Source organism: Haplochromis burtoni, unplaced genomic scaffold (genome assembly GCF_018398535.1).
Source record: "Haplochromis burtoni strain Fernald_Lab_line unplaced genomic scaffold, NCSU_Asbu1 Contig_73, whole genome shotgun sequence".
NCBI classification, from domain to species: Eukaryota; Metazoa; Chordata; class Actinopteri; order Cichliformes; family Cichlidae; genus Haplochromis; species Haplochromis burtoni.
This window is the reverse complement of record NW_024582434.1, coordinates 1,444,416-1,459,034: the sequence shown is the minus strand read 5'-3', so window position 1 is coordinate 1,459,034 and position 14,619 is coordinate 1,444,416. Positions and strand designations below refer to the sequence as shown.

Below are 14,619 nucleotides of genomic sequence, written 5' to 3'. Positions count from 1 at the left end.
CGGCATGATATAGGGTGTAGTTGTGGCTAGGAATGGAGGTGCAGTACAGTGACCAGTGGGGCATAAAGGCTGCTGTTGTATCCAGGGTTTCATGTTGTGGTACCCTAATGACTGAGCGCACAAGGAGGCCAGAGGTGGCTAGCAGCCTTGAGCAAAAGTAAGCCCTGGAAGTGCCCATCCTCATTTGGTAACCCCATTAAGATGGCTTCACTCGCTAAAATCCTCTGGCTTTATCTGTCACAACGCAAGCCTGAATCAAAATTTATTACAATTTCTTTCTGTAGTAATTTTTTCCTATACTCTCTATTTTGAAACATAAAGATATTAACTAATAATAAAGAAACATGTATAAAATATGTAAATGAATAACTAATAAATAGGCTTTTCATTTTCTATCAGCCACAAAGCTCTCACAGCTATAAGAAAAATCTGAATCATTAGCGGAGGAGAGTGGGTGGTTTCACATAAGTTGTCTTGCAAATGTACTTACTCCCACTTTTTTCTATTTGTATATGTAAAGTAGAACTGTTGTGCTTTCCCTTATAGTTAGTCATGGATCCTCATATTCAGCATGGCCAACATGAATAATGAAGAATAATTCTACTAGAGACCAAAAATGAAAAAATATAGAGAGAGCTAGAAATGAGCATTATAGGCCACCTTTCAGTACTGTGCACAATAGTGTTCATCTTTCTTACATTTTTAAGTGCAGTATGTCATTTTTGAACTTTTAGTAAGAAAAACAAACTATGTGTTTATTTCTGTTCTTTCAAGAATCATTTTTCCAGTCTGCAGATATGTGCCCCCTCTAAGATGATGTTTGTAATAAATTTCTGAGTGCAAGTTTTGAACATTTTTCACGTTCCACATTAAATCAAACTTTAAGTGTTTTTGACCAAGAATCACATTTTGACTTTCTTTCTTTCTTTGAAGATGTAAATGTTCAATTAAAGATCAAAAGAAGATCTAAATTACTTTTCCTGTCAGCATCAGATGACCGACAGGCCTGTGGAAGTAAATGTGCCTGCCAGCCTCCACAAAGCATGTCATTATGGGAGCCTGACCCTCTCTGTCTCGCTACTCTCATCACTGAATTTGCCATGCAATTTACAGTAGTTCTGAGAAATCACGATAAATTCTCTCATCTTTTCAGTAAACCTACTATCAGTCCTTGCATACATTGTAGTGTTGAGAAATAAATGTTTGTTAGGTTGAAGCATGTGACCTTTGGGTTTTTAAAGAGGTCTTAGAACCACGAGAGGAAACTTGTCATTAGAGGAATATGTGGAAACAAGGATGTGGCAGGAGCTGCAATTGACTATCACTTTTCCAGCGACCCATGTTAAAGCTCTACAGTCAAAGAGGCACAGCTGACATTTTATTAAGGCGGAATGACTGTTTTAAGGATTCGGCACATTTTCGATGGTGACGACATGGATACAGATGGGATTTCAAGCATAGGTTTTCCAGCTTGGCTAAAGTCTAACATGTCCACCTTCAATTATACTTCTTTTTTTTTTTTTACATTTTATTTTTATTGTCCATTTTTCCATGTTCTTTCATCCTTACTCCGTTTTGTGCAAATTTAATTTCCTCTTGTTTGTGCATAGCAGCCTAACACTCTTGAACAGATTCATAAAGCTTGGTTTCAAAACGGCTTTCACGTAATGTGTCTGGTACTTTCCTTGACCCTGGTTGGTGGGGCTGGATGTAGGAATACAAATGGACAGCATATTTTGCTCAGATGTTAAACACTCGCTATTACCCTACCCTGCAGGCACCTACATAGTAAGTTCATGTGATACCAGATTAGCCTCTTGCAAGAACAGTGAAAGTAATTCTCTGGAAAATTCAGGAAATGTTTACCACCAGAAGAGTCATTTTTGAGTAATTTGTGCTCCAGGAAATCTGTAGGGAGCTTCTAATGAATGTGACTATAAAGTATAGATTAGTCTATCAACATTATTAATATGTGTGATTTAAAATCTTTTACCCGATGTGACTGTTCTGCAGTGGGCTATGTGAGTATTTGATGTTTAACTGGTTATTTTTATTGCATTATTGCTCTGTTTTTGTTACATTTAATACATTCTGACTGTCTTTGGCAGTACAAATGAATCTAACTGAAAGTAGCTTACTTTGATAATAAAGTTACACTTTAATTCTGACTAGAGTCAAGCCACTGATCAAGCCTTGCTGCTGAAAACGAGCAAATCTTTAAAAATAACCGTTGTTCATTTTTGTATTCATGATCAGTTTTTGGCAAACTCAGAGGGAGCCAATAAAGAATGAGGAAAAAGAGCCACTTGTAGCTCAAGAGTTGCTGGTTCCTGTCCTAAATTGCCAGATCTGAAAAACAGGCCAACTTTGGCGAATGTCCTGAGTTGATTCTTCTTCAATTGCCAATAATTCATGTATGAATACATGAATACCGTCAACTATGGTCTTCGTTACAGTACACTTTTCTGCTGCCTTTAACCTGAACCCAGCAGGCAGATGAAGGACCTTACTGTACAAATTGTTACTTTACACAGTTTTTGCTTCGTCATCAAACCTCTTTGACTCAGACTTTTTGGGTCATTTTGAGTCAGCAAGTTTTACCACGTCTTCAAACTGAGAGGTCCTTGATGATTACTTTTTTTTTCTCGCTTGCTTTGCCTTTATGACTGGCGACACGCCACCACCATGAAGACATCACCAGAGAGCAGCCACTGCAATGCATCAGCTTAGTCCTTTCCATATATTTAAGTGATTGCTGACATTATTTATGAAGGGAATGAAAAATAAAGTCTGCATAGCAATAACATTAAAAAAGAGAGATCTATAATTTATTTGGCCTGCCACAAGTCAGCACTCTTCGCCACCAACCCCCCTACGCACATCTCATTTCTGTGCATTTGCAGATTTCGCCTCCCTCCTCTTTTCCCTCTCAGTAGCACAGGGGGCCCATCTTTAGGGGGTGGTAGGTTGCTTTTTGGGGGTGTTTAGGGGTATCAAGGTAGTCCTGGAGGGGAGTCGGCGCAGGACTTTTGGCTCCGACCTGGAAATGCCTTCACGTTTACAAACAAACTGGCTCTTTCGCTCACCCTGTTTGCCTTTGTGGCTTTAATTTTTTTTCAAGGCCTGTACAGGCAAACACACAGCAGGAAACACTGGCTTGTTGATCGCCTTCACAGAACAGCTCATAAACCCAGCCAGTATGAATGTAAAGGGCCTGTGTGTGTGCGCACGCGCGTGCATGTATCGGTTGTGTACTTCAGGGGAGCGATATTTCCTCCTCCCCCTTCTTCTTCTTCTTTTTTTTTCCTAATCAACCTAAGGAGTGTTATGGAAGTAAACAAGCAAATAATTATTAAGCATTGAATCATGCGATTGAGGAAGAGGAAAGCTAACATGTCCTTAAAGTCAAGTTTCACTGTAAATAAGAAATTACAGTTTGATTGTCCAGCCATGTTTGTCTGTTCCTGTTTATGGATGTTGCTTGGAAACGATACTAAATCACATTGTTCAACATGTGGCATCTTCTCACACTCTCTCTTTTGCCCTCTTCCCTGCTCGCTCGCTCAGCCGCTGTGCGTTTGTAAACATGCAACTGGGATACATGGCCTCATTGTTTTGCATCATTATTACTGACAGGCCTAAACGACTTGAATGATGGGAAGCCCTCATACAAAATTAACCCAGCCCCGTGTGTTTACTCTGCCTAAATCATGTTGCTCATTGGGTTGAAACAGAATGTGGGGGGAAATGGGCCTCACATCCTGACATCTGCAAAGCACCTGTCCTGAGCCATGCATGCTAGCAGGGCCAGAGCACATTCAGACAGCTATCTCCCCTCATTTTACTCTCATGCCTTGCAAAATGCCATGACTGTCATTTTGAAAAATGTGTTTCAAAATGTATTTTCTGCTAAATATTGAAGCCTACCTTACTAGGATGATGTCCTAAATGCATCATGGTGATATCAGCTGATTTAATGTATCCTTATCCTTACATGTAAGTGCATTTTCTCTGTCAGTCGATGCCTTTATCCATTTTTGAGTAATGCTCATTGTTTAAAAAAACAAAAAAAAGAAAATCAACTTGCATACCACCCAGCATGCATCATACTGTAATTGTAGGGGGGTGGCCAGTCTCTTCCCTGGACACATGCCTTGTTTTACCATTCATTATTAGACAGCGCTCCAGGATCACATGACTACCTGTCCCACTAACCTCCCACCAGACCTTATCAGTGGTTGTACAGCAATAGTTTCCTGCGAGGCTTTTCTAGTTGGAGGGAGTTGTGTAAGCTACACTGGCTGAGAACAAAGCTATGCTTCAACAAAAGGGAGGAGGCTGGCACTGCTGGGAAAGGTGCCTGGCCTTCATCAGCCATCGCCACCAATTCGGAAGTGAGTCACTCCTCTGGCGTGTGCAGAATCTCTCTCAAAGGTCACCTGCACTGACTGCAGCACTCCTCCATGCCGTTGCATAATTCCATCAGTACTGTAGCAACAAGGCTGCAGGAGAATGCCTGTATTTATATTTTAGACATGGCAGATCAGAAAAGTTGGACAAGCACCGAGAAGGAAAACTACACCAGGGAAACTGCAGTGAAGCACATTTTATGAAATTAACTCACCATGGTTCATTGTTGTTTTGCAAATTAACTCTAAACTTGAAACAAAAAACAGTGTGTTCATCTTGTTTTTGTTCAAACTCTTCTTAAACACTCTCTCAGATTCTTCTTTTATATGTCATAAAAGATATGAGGTATGATTTTCTTACTAAATTACTGCTCTGTTACTGAAGCACATCAACCTACATGACTAGTCTATCATGGCATCGATCAGCATCTAAATGTGCCCCCTCATATGATTCAGTAGTGCTCAGTGGATGGAGTGCTTTGCCTGACTGCTGACTGTAACTGTGTCTGTTTCCTGACTGTGTCTGTTTCCTGTCCCAGATAACTGCAGTATGTAGAGAGGCTGCCCTCCTGGCCCTGCAAGAGGACATCAAAGCTCGGCACATCGAAGCCAGACACTTTGAAAGTGCCCTGAACACTGTGAAGCCCCGAATCCCTGACTCTGTCATCCAGTCGTATATCAGCTATCAGCAGCAACACAGTGGCCTGTGTTTCTTCTGACCACACAGCTATGGAAAAAGTCAAAATTAGGATTTTCTTCTTTTTATTAGTTTGGAGTTGTGTATATGTGTTAACTGTACCAGTCTGCTTCATTACACAGTGTTAAATGTTTTCAAACCACAACGTTAGGCCAAAGAATCTCATCAGTTGTAAATCGCTGACTTTAAAATAAGACTCTGTTTTTATTGCAGCATTGACACTATTGCTTTATTTTTTGACTTTGAAGGATATGGTGTGCTGTCATGTTTGATCAAATAAAAATCGATAATGTATTCATACTGTCATCGATCCACTTATTGTCTTTGGTTGCCTTATTTTAATCCCATATAACAGTGGTGAGCCAGTGTGGTAGTTTGCACTGTTAAAGACATCCAGCCGTGAATTTACAGCAGTATCAGCGTGCTGAGAAAACCCGTAAACTAACACGTCCCAAATCACGTTAAAGCAGTGCAGTCTTATAGATCTGATTGGATTTAAATACCTCCTATGCTCTGGTTTGTTGTAGCTTAACATTCATCTATAAATCTGTCCGTCCTACATGTTTCCAGTCCCACTTTGTGTAATTTATGAGTTGTGGCTCTTCTGGATTTTGAATAACTCCTCCAGTCAAATCACAGGTTTTTCTGCGTTTTCAGGACATGTTGGGTAAAGCTGCAATAAAATCTAAATTGGTAAAAACGTTGTCTAACTGATTATACAGTTGGTGGGCAGTGTGAGCCCTCTAATCAGAATATTCCACAGGCACATGGACATCTATGGAATTAAATAGCAGCATTAGACAAGGACCCCTGATGGTTCCTAAACCCCGAGTTTGGTGAACCGCTGCTCCGCATCCACGGGGAGAAAAAACAGCCGGGGCTGGTATATTCATCACATCTACCCATGGAAAATCAACTAATTGCTGTAATCGTGAGATTTCCGTCCGCACTTCAGACCACTGAGAGCAGGGATCCAGGCGGCCATCTGTCGGTCTACCAGGGCTTTCTTTATCATCAAGAAGCTACATTTTTACATCGGGCCTGAAAAAAACAAACAACCTCTAAGTTATTATTGCACCGCGGAGTCACTTTTACACTCCGCAGGTCTTTTTGTTCGATTCTTTTTTTAAACATTTGCTGACCCGAAATGGCACTGGGGGTCATTCATCTATTGATTTTTCCATTTGAATAGGATAAATTGACTTTGTATTGAACTTCCTTTTCTCATGGATCCGGATGTAGCGCATCCGCGACACCAATCAAACCAGACAGTCAGGAACAGAGAAGAGGGGGGTGGCAGGAGTGAGGAGGGGAGCCTTTCCCCCCTGGCTGCAGGGCAGCTTTTTTCTTAAGGTGGTCTGAAGCTACAGCGCACACTGCCCCGCAAATCCCCACCCCACCGCTGCCCAAACAGAAATCAACACAGAACTCCTCTGATAGTGATTTCATATCAGAGAATCGTACAAACTGAACATTCATTGCCACACGTTGTGTTTCCTCTGATGACACGAGTTAGTGCGTAATGGGAACATTCCACAGAGGACAGAGGACATCCTGTTGATGCTTCCTCTGTGAGTTGTCTGTACAATGACACAGCTGTGTGGGCAGAAACTGGTTGGGCTCGAGTCTGTATTTAATTCACAGAGACTAATGAGTTAGATGTGTATGGATCCCTATTTCACAGCAGTGAACAGGTAGCTACAGAGCACAGACACGATGAAACTGCAGTTTAGGAGCTACTTTACTCAATATATGATTCTTTCTTATTTCTATAACAAACTTTTCTCTATTCGTATGAGGTTCCTTGACCTGTGCAAGATTTAACCTAATATAACCATATTTATTAAACTTATATTTCTCATCCAAACCCTATAATAATTACCTTTGATGTTGTTGTCGTTAATCTTACTCATATTTTCCTCTAAAATCCTATAAAAATATTTTTTGTGCCCAGTACAAATATATCAAATGCCCCTTTTGAAACAATATGCGGTTTATTTTTCAGCTTATAAGGACCATCGTGGTATTTGGGTGCACATTTTTCGAAACATGGACAAAAAATAAATAAATAAATCAGAAATTCTGAATCTACGTAAAGTGGTTTTCTTTCCTTTTTTTGATGCGTGTGTATGGTACCAATAATGACAACTCAGCAATGTTATAAATAAATACGGCGTTTAATACGTCACTATTAGTCACATCACCCTCATTCACATCATTAATCATAACCCACAAGAACGGAAACTAGTATTTTTTTTCCTTCCCCTAACCCCCTCGTTGAGTCAACGTTTGCGTTTTTAAAAAGCCGTTCCACCTTAACCAGTGCACACATCTCTATCGCCCGGCCTTCCACATCTGCCCAATGAATCAGGAACGGATGCGATGTATCCTTTTTCAGCGGAGTGGCTGGCCAATGGGAGTTGGATTGTCGAGCAAACACTAAGCCCTGAGCCCCCATTCATCAGTGCTGAACAGGCCCGCAGAGCAGAAGAGAGCGCACCGCTGTCTGCAACATAACGACGCTTTTGCACAAGAGCGCAGATTTCCCGCAACAATAACTAACAGCCAGAACTCAAATACAATTCTCAGCAGATACGCGAGGAGGAGCAACTTTTGGATATAAGCTCGCGCGTGTTTATTTATTTATTTTTTCCTCTCAGCCTTCTTCATCAGAGCTCCGCCGTGGATTTACTTTATCTTGGGACAGATGCACGCGTAACACACGCTGAACTTTTCAGTACGACTTAACCGAAAAAAATAAATAAAAAGGGAATAACGCAAAGGGATACATTCGCACTTGGATTAACAGACTGAATGTTATGCATTAGACCTCATAATCTACAGCTGGACATTGCCCCTTCCGTTTGGATGGAGTTTTGGTAGATTATTTGGTTGATGGATTCGACGCTATGGATGCTTGCATATAGGTATGCATTTTCTTAGTGATTTTACGCTTATTTTGCGCATTTTGCTTTGGTTTTAGGGCATTTGTTGCCCGATAGTAGGGCACGTAGCTACCTAGAAAGCGCCGCTGCAGCAATAAAGTCCAAATGTTTTGCTGTGCGCAAAGACTTTTCGTCTTATTTTCCATGTGTTCGCCATGAAATAAAGAACCGCTGTGGGTTGAACTGATCGCGACTACTTGGTGAAGTTGATGGATTTCCACGCCAGTGTTGTTCCGAGGCTGTGCTGTAACAAACACCCCTCCCCCATGGCGGTTGTTTTCATTCATAAGTTTTGCCCGTCTATTCGGACGCGTCCTGTAATGTCTCTTGATCTCCGGCTCTGGTTTTTATAAGATCCTGTTTTTATTACTGCAAACAACGCCTTCTCATGTGAGCGCGTTCTGTGCATATGATCCTATTTAAAGTGCGCCATTTGACGGATAGACTATTAAATGTATAGATAAATATTTTTAATGTAGTTGAAACGTGAGTTTGTTTATGTGCAAAGCCGCAAAATCGATCTTTCTGCTTTGATTGTAGTAGTTTTTATTTTTATTTAATCGTTAATAGTTTTAAGGAGCCCTTCACGGGACACCTAGGCTTTATGTTTTTGTAAACTGTAAGTTTCGGCCTCCTGCAGGTCGGCTGTGCTTAATAACATCCCCAAAGACTCAAGTTCAAATTCCTAATCGTATTCCTATAAATACAAATACGATATATATATATATATATATATGTGTGTGTGTGTGTGTGTGTTCATATTGACTTCAAAAATTGGGGGCTTCTCGGAACTGAAATAAGGTTTTAATCTGACGATTTTCGAGCGTTTTTTAACTGCCGTCTATATTTTGTCGGAACTTGATCTGACCTTAGTTTTTTAGCTCTACTTTTGTCCCCGTTTCCCTGAAATCCTTTTTGATGTAGTAATAGAATACTAAGTGAGGCAGCTCATTTAGTTCCCTTGGATAGTGTCCTCGTTTCGTCGCCGCGGTGCATTTAAATGTTAACTAGTCATACAAATGTAAATGAGCAGGGGAAGTATTTGTAGGGCCTGCTGAAGTTTAGATGTGTGCCTGTTGGGGAGGAAGGTACAAAAAGTCTTGTTAATAGTCAACTTTTTCCCGGGTTGCCTCACTTAACGGGATCAAAAGTGACATATTGTCATGTTGACAGGGTAAAAACAGTTGGTCTGGATTAACTATAAAGACACCTCCAAATATTAAACTAGCCTGCACAGATTACTTATTTGTCATTAATTTATAATCACTGTTCAGCATCTCATGTTATAGCTGTGCAATAACTGCTATGGTATGGGTCAAGAATGATTGTAATGATATATTAGTATTAGATTTTTATTAGTATTATTTCTGAATCCAAAAACACTTGGGGTTGTGTTAACCCCTCTTCCATCAGGACTGTGTTTCCTAGAACAAGGATTTTTATTTTTTGCTTGACTGTTTCTGATCATATCTCCTGCCTCTTCCTTGTCTCCCCCCCCCCGGCAGGTTTTCCGATGCATGTCCACGGTGAATGTCGGAAGTGGTGATTCCCCCAGATGGAGCTCCAAAGTCAACATGGCCCTGGCGGTTCATTAGTGGTGATCCAGCAGCCTTCCCTAGAGAGTCGGCAGAGGTCGGATTACGAGCGGGAGTTCCAGCATGCCGGCATTTTCTCTCTGGAACAAATCAAGGCCATCCGCTCTAGCAACGAGTACACTGAGGGACCCTCAGTGGTTCGGAGGCCCCCTGCACCCCGGATGGTCTCCAGACCCCATGAAAAGCAGGAGAGGACTCACGAGGTCATCCTCGTCAATGTGAACAACAATTATGAGCACCGGTCATCAGGTCACCACCATCATGCTGGGGGCAGTGTGTTGGTTGGGGGACAGCAGTATGGTGGGCCTCGGGCACCAGGGCTCAGCCGCTCTACTAGCACAGGAAGCGCCGCCAGCTCAGGGAGCAACAGCAGTGCCTCCTCTGAGCAGGGACTCTTGGCACGCTCACCCCCCACCAGACCTGGCATTAGCTTACAGCATCACCACCGAGTGGATCGGCCTGTTCGGACTCAGCCGAAGCCCAAGGCCCTTTTACAGCCCCAGCAGGGACCTCAATTTTACCAGCCTCCACTAGAGGCTCCACTCAAGCCCCAGGGCAAAGGGAAATCAGACTTTTCTGGCTCTGGCAACGAGGTGGTGGCTGCTGCTGGGCACCAGTTCATCTGCGAGCGTTGTGGGAAGTGCAAGTGCACCGACTGCACAGCACCCAGGAGCCTGCCTTCATGTCTGGCGTGTAATGGCCAGTGCCTCTGCTCTGCTGAGAGTGCACTGGAGCACGGCACGTGTATGTGCCTTGTTAAGGGCATCTTCTACCACTGCTCCAATGACGATGAGGGGGATTCATGTGCTGACCACCCCTGTTCACTGTCACGTTCCCACTGCTGCTCTCGCTTCCTGTGCATGGGATTAATGTCGGTACTCTTCCCCTGTCTGCTATGCTACCCACCTGTCAAGGGGTGTCTGAAGGCATGCCAGGGTTGCTATGACCGGGTTAAGAGACCTGGCTGTCGCTGCAAGAACTCCAACACTGTGTATTGTAAACTGGAGAGCTGGGCCCCACAGACCCAGGAAAAGCCTTCCTGATCGCTTCCCAAGGTCTCAGTGATTGCCTGTGCACAGGAGACTCTAGAAACGGATCTTATGATGACAATGATAATGATAGTCACAAATTAATGTTTATCAGACATTCTGAGCACCTCCCACCCACCTCTCCTCCTCGCTGCAGAACCCTAAGGAGCTAAGCAAAGGAGTAACGAAAACCACTCGATTATTTTTAGTTTTATTTTCTCTGGATCAGGACCATGTTTTTACAGACCAGTGTTTGCCTTAACTGTTTCTATGTCTATCCTCAGCTCCTCATTAACACTATTTTTTATATATATATGAAAAGTTTTTCTTCCGTTTTAGGTAGGCACTTTCCTCCGGGTCTGTGTGCCCGGTGGGATCTGCCTCTCACCAAATCTGTGAAGGACGATCTACTATAGGGCAATTATGTAGCTGTTACCTGGTATTCATAGCAAGCAGGTATGTTTGAGTTTATTGGTTGCTACCACACTAAAACCGTGGTTTCTATGCTCATTTTGCATTAACGAAAGCACATCCATCTCATAGTATTCTCCACTTGGATATGTTTCTCTCCTTCCACCCATCTGAACCTTTCATACACATTCTGTGGCATATTCTCCGATGTTTTTTGTTTTCCTTTTATCTTGTGTAAATTGTATGTTCAAAAATCCATAAGAGGAATTCTGGCTATTTTTTAAAAGAAAAAAATGTCTGTTAAACATTTTTTTTGTTAAAAAAATATTTATTATGTGAAGCTCTATTATTTTATGATATTTATTGCAAGAGACAGTCTTAAATTTACTCATGTCTGAATATAACAAAATATCAAATACTTACTGAAAAATTAAAGGGTGGCACAAAAGAAAACTATGTTAACTTTAACGCAGAAAATATATTAATTAATGAAAAAATAGTACTGTCTGGTGTCTTGATTGCCCTGCTGAGAAGCAGTAACTAAATCTGATGGATGGCCGCTGGCTGATTTTTAAGGGAATGTGGGTCTGTTTCTTAAGTTGGGAGTTCAGTGGTGAACAGCAAATCACTGTTCCATGTGTGTATGCATGTGTGTGTGTGTGTGTGTTCACGCTGGGTGTGGAATTCCTGTTTTTTTTCTTTAAAGCTACAAGTAGAAACAGCTTGTAGCTCAAAATGTGACTGTTTACATTCTTGGAGGGCTTCTTTGCTGCGATTCTCCTCGGTAACCTTGAAAGCTAAACAATACAGGTCATTGACATGATTAGCCCCGAAGCTGCTAGCATCAACAGAGTCTCCACGTTTTCAGAGTGAGTTATGCTCACAGGAAGTAGCTCTCCCTCTAAACCCCCCTCTCGTCTCACCCGCCAACAAGTCACCACAAACTATGTACTGTAGTTTATTCCCTGGGCTTTAACGCAGCCACATCGGGATGTTCCCAAACTCCCAAATGGTCTCCGCGCTGCAAACCCAAGAGTGTGTGCCATCAGATATGAGAGCGGTCATTACGAGTAGCCGGGGCCACCTGTTCAAAGATAATAAACCGGGGCTATCAATGCTGGGCTTTTATGGCATGGTTCCTGCACTAAAGGCAATGACAGGGGCCAATCCAGCCCCCACTGTGACCCGCAGTCCCCCATTTGGCCAGCTCTTTTTGTCAGTGAATTTATCACGTGGGAAGTCCACTGAACCCCTCCACCCCCACCACTGACACCCGCGCACTTCTCCACCTCCGGGCCCCCAAGAGATGAGATCATCACTTTGAGAGTTGGTTGGTCAGCCACAAATACCAGCAGCTGGGGAAACACAAAAGGTGAACAGGAAATTCTCTTGGACAAAGGAAAAAATATACAGCAGTTTAAATTTGGAGAGCTGCAGCGCTGGCGACAAAACAACACAACCGTGTCTATTATCAGCTACAAGTGATCGCAGTGGCCTTGGTTGCTGTTTGCAGCAGGCCTCGGATCTTTGGATTATTTAAAACGTCTTCAGCTAAAGTAAACTAGAACCCACTGTTAAAGCTCTGGCACTTTTAAGGAATAATTATTTAAGCGCTTTAAAGACGAGAAAAGTAATAGTAAACTCACTAGCATACAGTCTTATTTTAATCATAAGTTTACATGAAAAAACAAAACACAAAACATCCCTTCAAGTTGGTGGTGAGTACTCACCGGGCTTTTCTTGGTGGAATGTACCTTTTGTTGCTCTGAGTAGTTAGGATTAGCGATTTGTCAATTTCCTGTTACCTTTCACAGCTGCAATTTGAGCCCTGTTTGCTCCTGGCCCTTAGATGATAGCATACAATAGGAGGCCTCTTTTTTTTTTCAGGTTTCATTATCGTTCCTCACTATGGATGAGGGGGATGGAAAAGATCTACACTGTATTCAGAAGGCGGTGAACAGGAAGACAGTGTTTACTTGATATTTTCCAGCCTAAGCCAAATAAGGCAACAGATCCTACTCCCACCATTTTCAGAACTTGGCTCTGTTAAGTCCGCAACACGTCTCTTAAATCTCTGATCTAATCAGCTGAGGTGTCTAAAATAACATTCAAGGCCCATGAATGGCTTCTTTCACTTTTCAGTCATCCTGCCACGTGAACTGCTCCGTAACTGCGTCACATTTTACTCGTCACACGACTAGCACTCCATCGAGAAAAAAAAGACATGAATTCTGAGTCAGTATTAAGTAATTCAATGGCAAAAATGGTAACAACCACCACCCCTCCTCCTCCTCCCCTTCTTTGCACTTGTTTTAGAGTAAATTTAGCTGCTCCACACACCCACGTAATGCTATTTGGAGTTGTCAGGCTTGGCGGGTCCCAAGCTGCAGCTTTGGGTTTTTTTGGGGGCCATACAAGTGCAAACATGCATGACTACCAAGTGAGTCACGATGGAAGCTCCAACCCACACATCCTACTGGGACAGTCCTTTTCTTAGCCGGGGCACTGCTGCCGGCATGGTCACAGTGGAGCAGGATATACTCTATAAACAGTCATCCTCCTCCACAGCATTCATCACCAAAAGGCTTGCTTCAGCTTTCCTCTGCCTGCTCATCTGGTTTTCATTATTTCCCCTCATGGCATATAAATAGAAATTAGCAATCAAGGGAAATATGGGGGTGGTGGATGTTGGAGGGGAAGGCAGGTTTTTTGGACTTCAGCATGACGACCAAAGTTTATGGAAGTTATCTCCTCAGATATTTGGTTTTTGTTGATCTCAGAGTCCTGGATCGACATGTGAGAGGGTTGAAGTGTTTAGAAACTGCTCCAACATCCACACTCAGCCGCCGCAGGATTAAAATGACAAAAGAACGATATTAGGTATCCATAAAAGATTTCAGTGCAGGTCCCGATAAAGTCAGAATTACTAGAGTTTACTGTATCCAAACACGGGGAAAATACAGTATATTGTTGCAGTCAGATGAAAACCTTTCCAAAATATAAACATTTTAGTGCGCAGCAATGTTTTTGCTTTGACTGCCATGTAGTGCTGACGTGATAAAAAAAAAAAAAGATTTGGAAGAAGTAATTTCTCACACAAAAACTTGTGGTTCTTTAATTTAACCTAAAATCCCCCAAGCTGAAGATGTGAACCTTTCAGCCAACAGATAGATATTAAAAAGCCAGAAAAAGAGACTTCTACTTTAAAAAAAATAACTGCAGTTACCCTGCTTGACTTCTATGTCCAGAAAGATTAGACAATACGACATTTTCTCATTTACCCCTTTGTTGCGCTTTGTCATTTATTTTCCAAATGACACACCCACCTGGGAGATTTGAAATTCACAAAGCAACGAGAGTAAATAGGCTTTTGTTTGATTGTGGCTACTACTTTAAAAATACGCGTTAACATTTTAACATGGGACCACTTTGTCCAAACAAATAGTCCCCTAAACAGTTTCCTGTTTTGAGCAGCACAATTAAATGTTAATTCCCTGTTTTAAATTAAATCATAAGTCACAGTGACAACTGTAT

General features: G+C 42.1%; 2 protein-coding genes across 2 annotated transcripts in view; both read left to right on the top strand.

Moving 5' to 3' along the window:
- spata5 (spermatogenesis associated 5) overlaps nt 1-7,856 on the top strand; it is a 109,920-nt gene extending 102,064 nt beyond the window's left edge. Inside the window, exon 17 of the mRNA XM_005924072.3 lies at nt 4,949-7,856. Coding sequence (XP_005924134.1) covers nt 4,949-5,128 — 180 coding nt within the window. The 3' untranslated portion in view covers nt 5,129-7,856. The remainder of the gene's footprint in view (nt 1-4,948) is intronic.
- spry1 (sprouty homolog 1, antagonist of FGF signaling (Drosophila)) lies at nt 7,523-14,289 on the top strand. Its single transcript, XM_005924071.3, has 2 exons — nt 7,523-8,033; nt 9,557-14,289. The coding sequence occupies exon 2, from the start codon at nt 9,607-9,609 to the stop codon at nt 10,687-10,689; it is 1,083 nt and encodes a 360-aa protein (XP_005924133.1). The 5' UTR covers nt 7,523-8,033; nt 9,557-9,606; the 3' UTR covers nt 10,690-14,289.
- The last annotated feature ends 330 nt before the right edge of the window (nt 14,290-14,619 follow it).

Coding starts and splice junctions, on each gene's coding strand:
- spry1 (XM_005924071.3), top strand. CDS start 9,607: ATGGAGCTCCAAAGTCAACATGGCCCTGGCGGTTCATTAGTGGTGATC.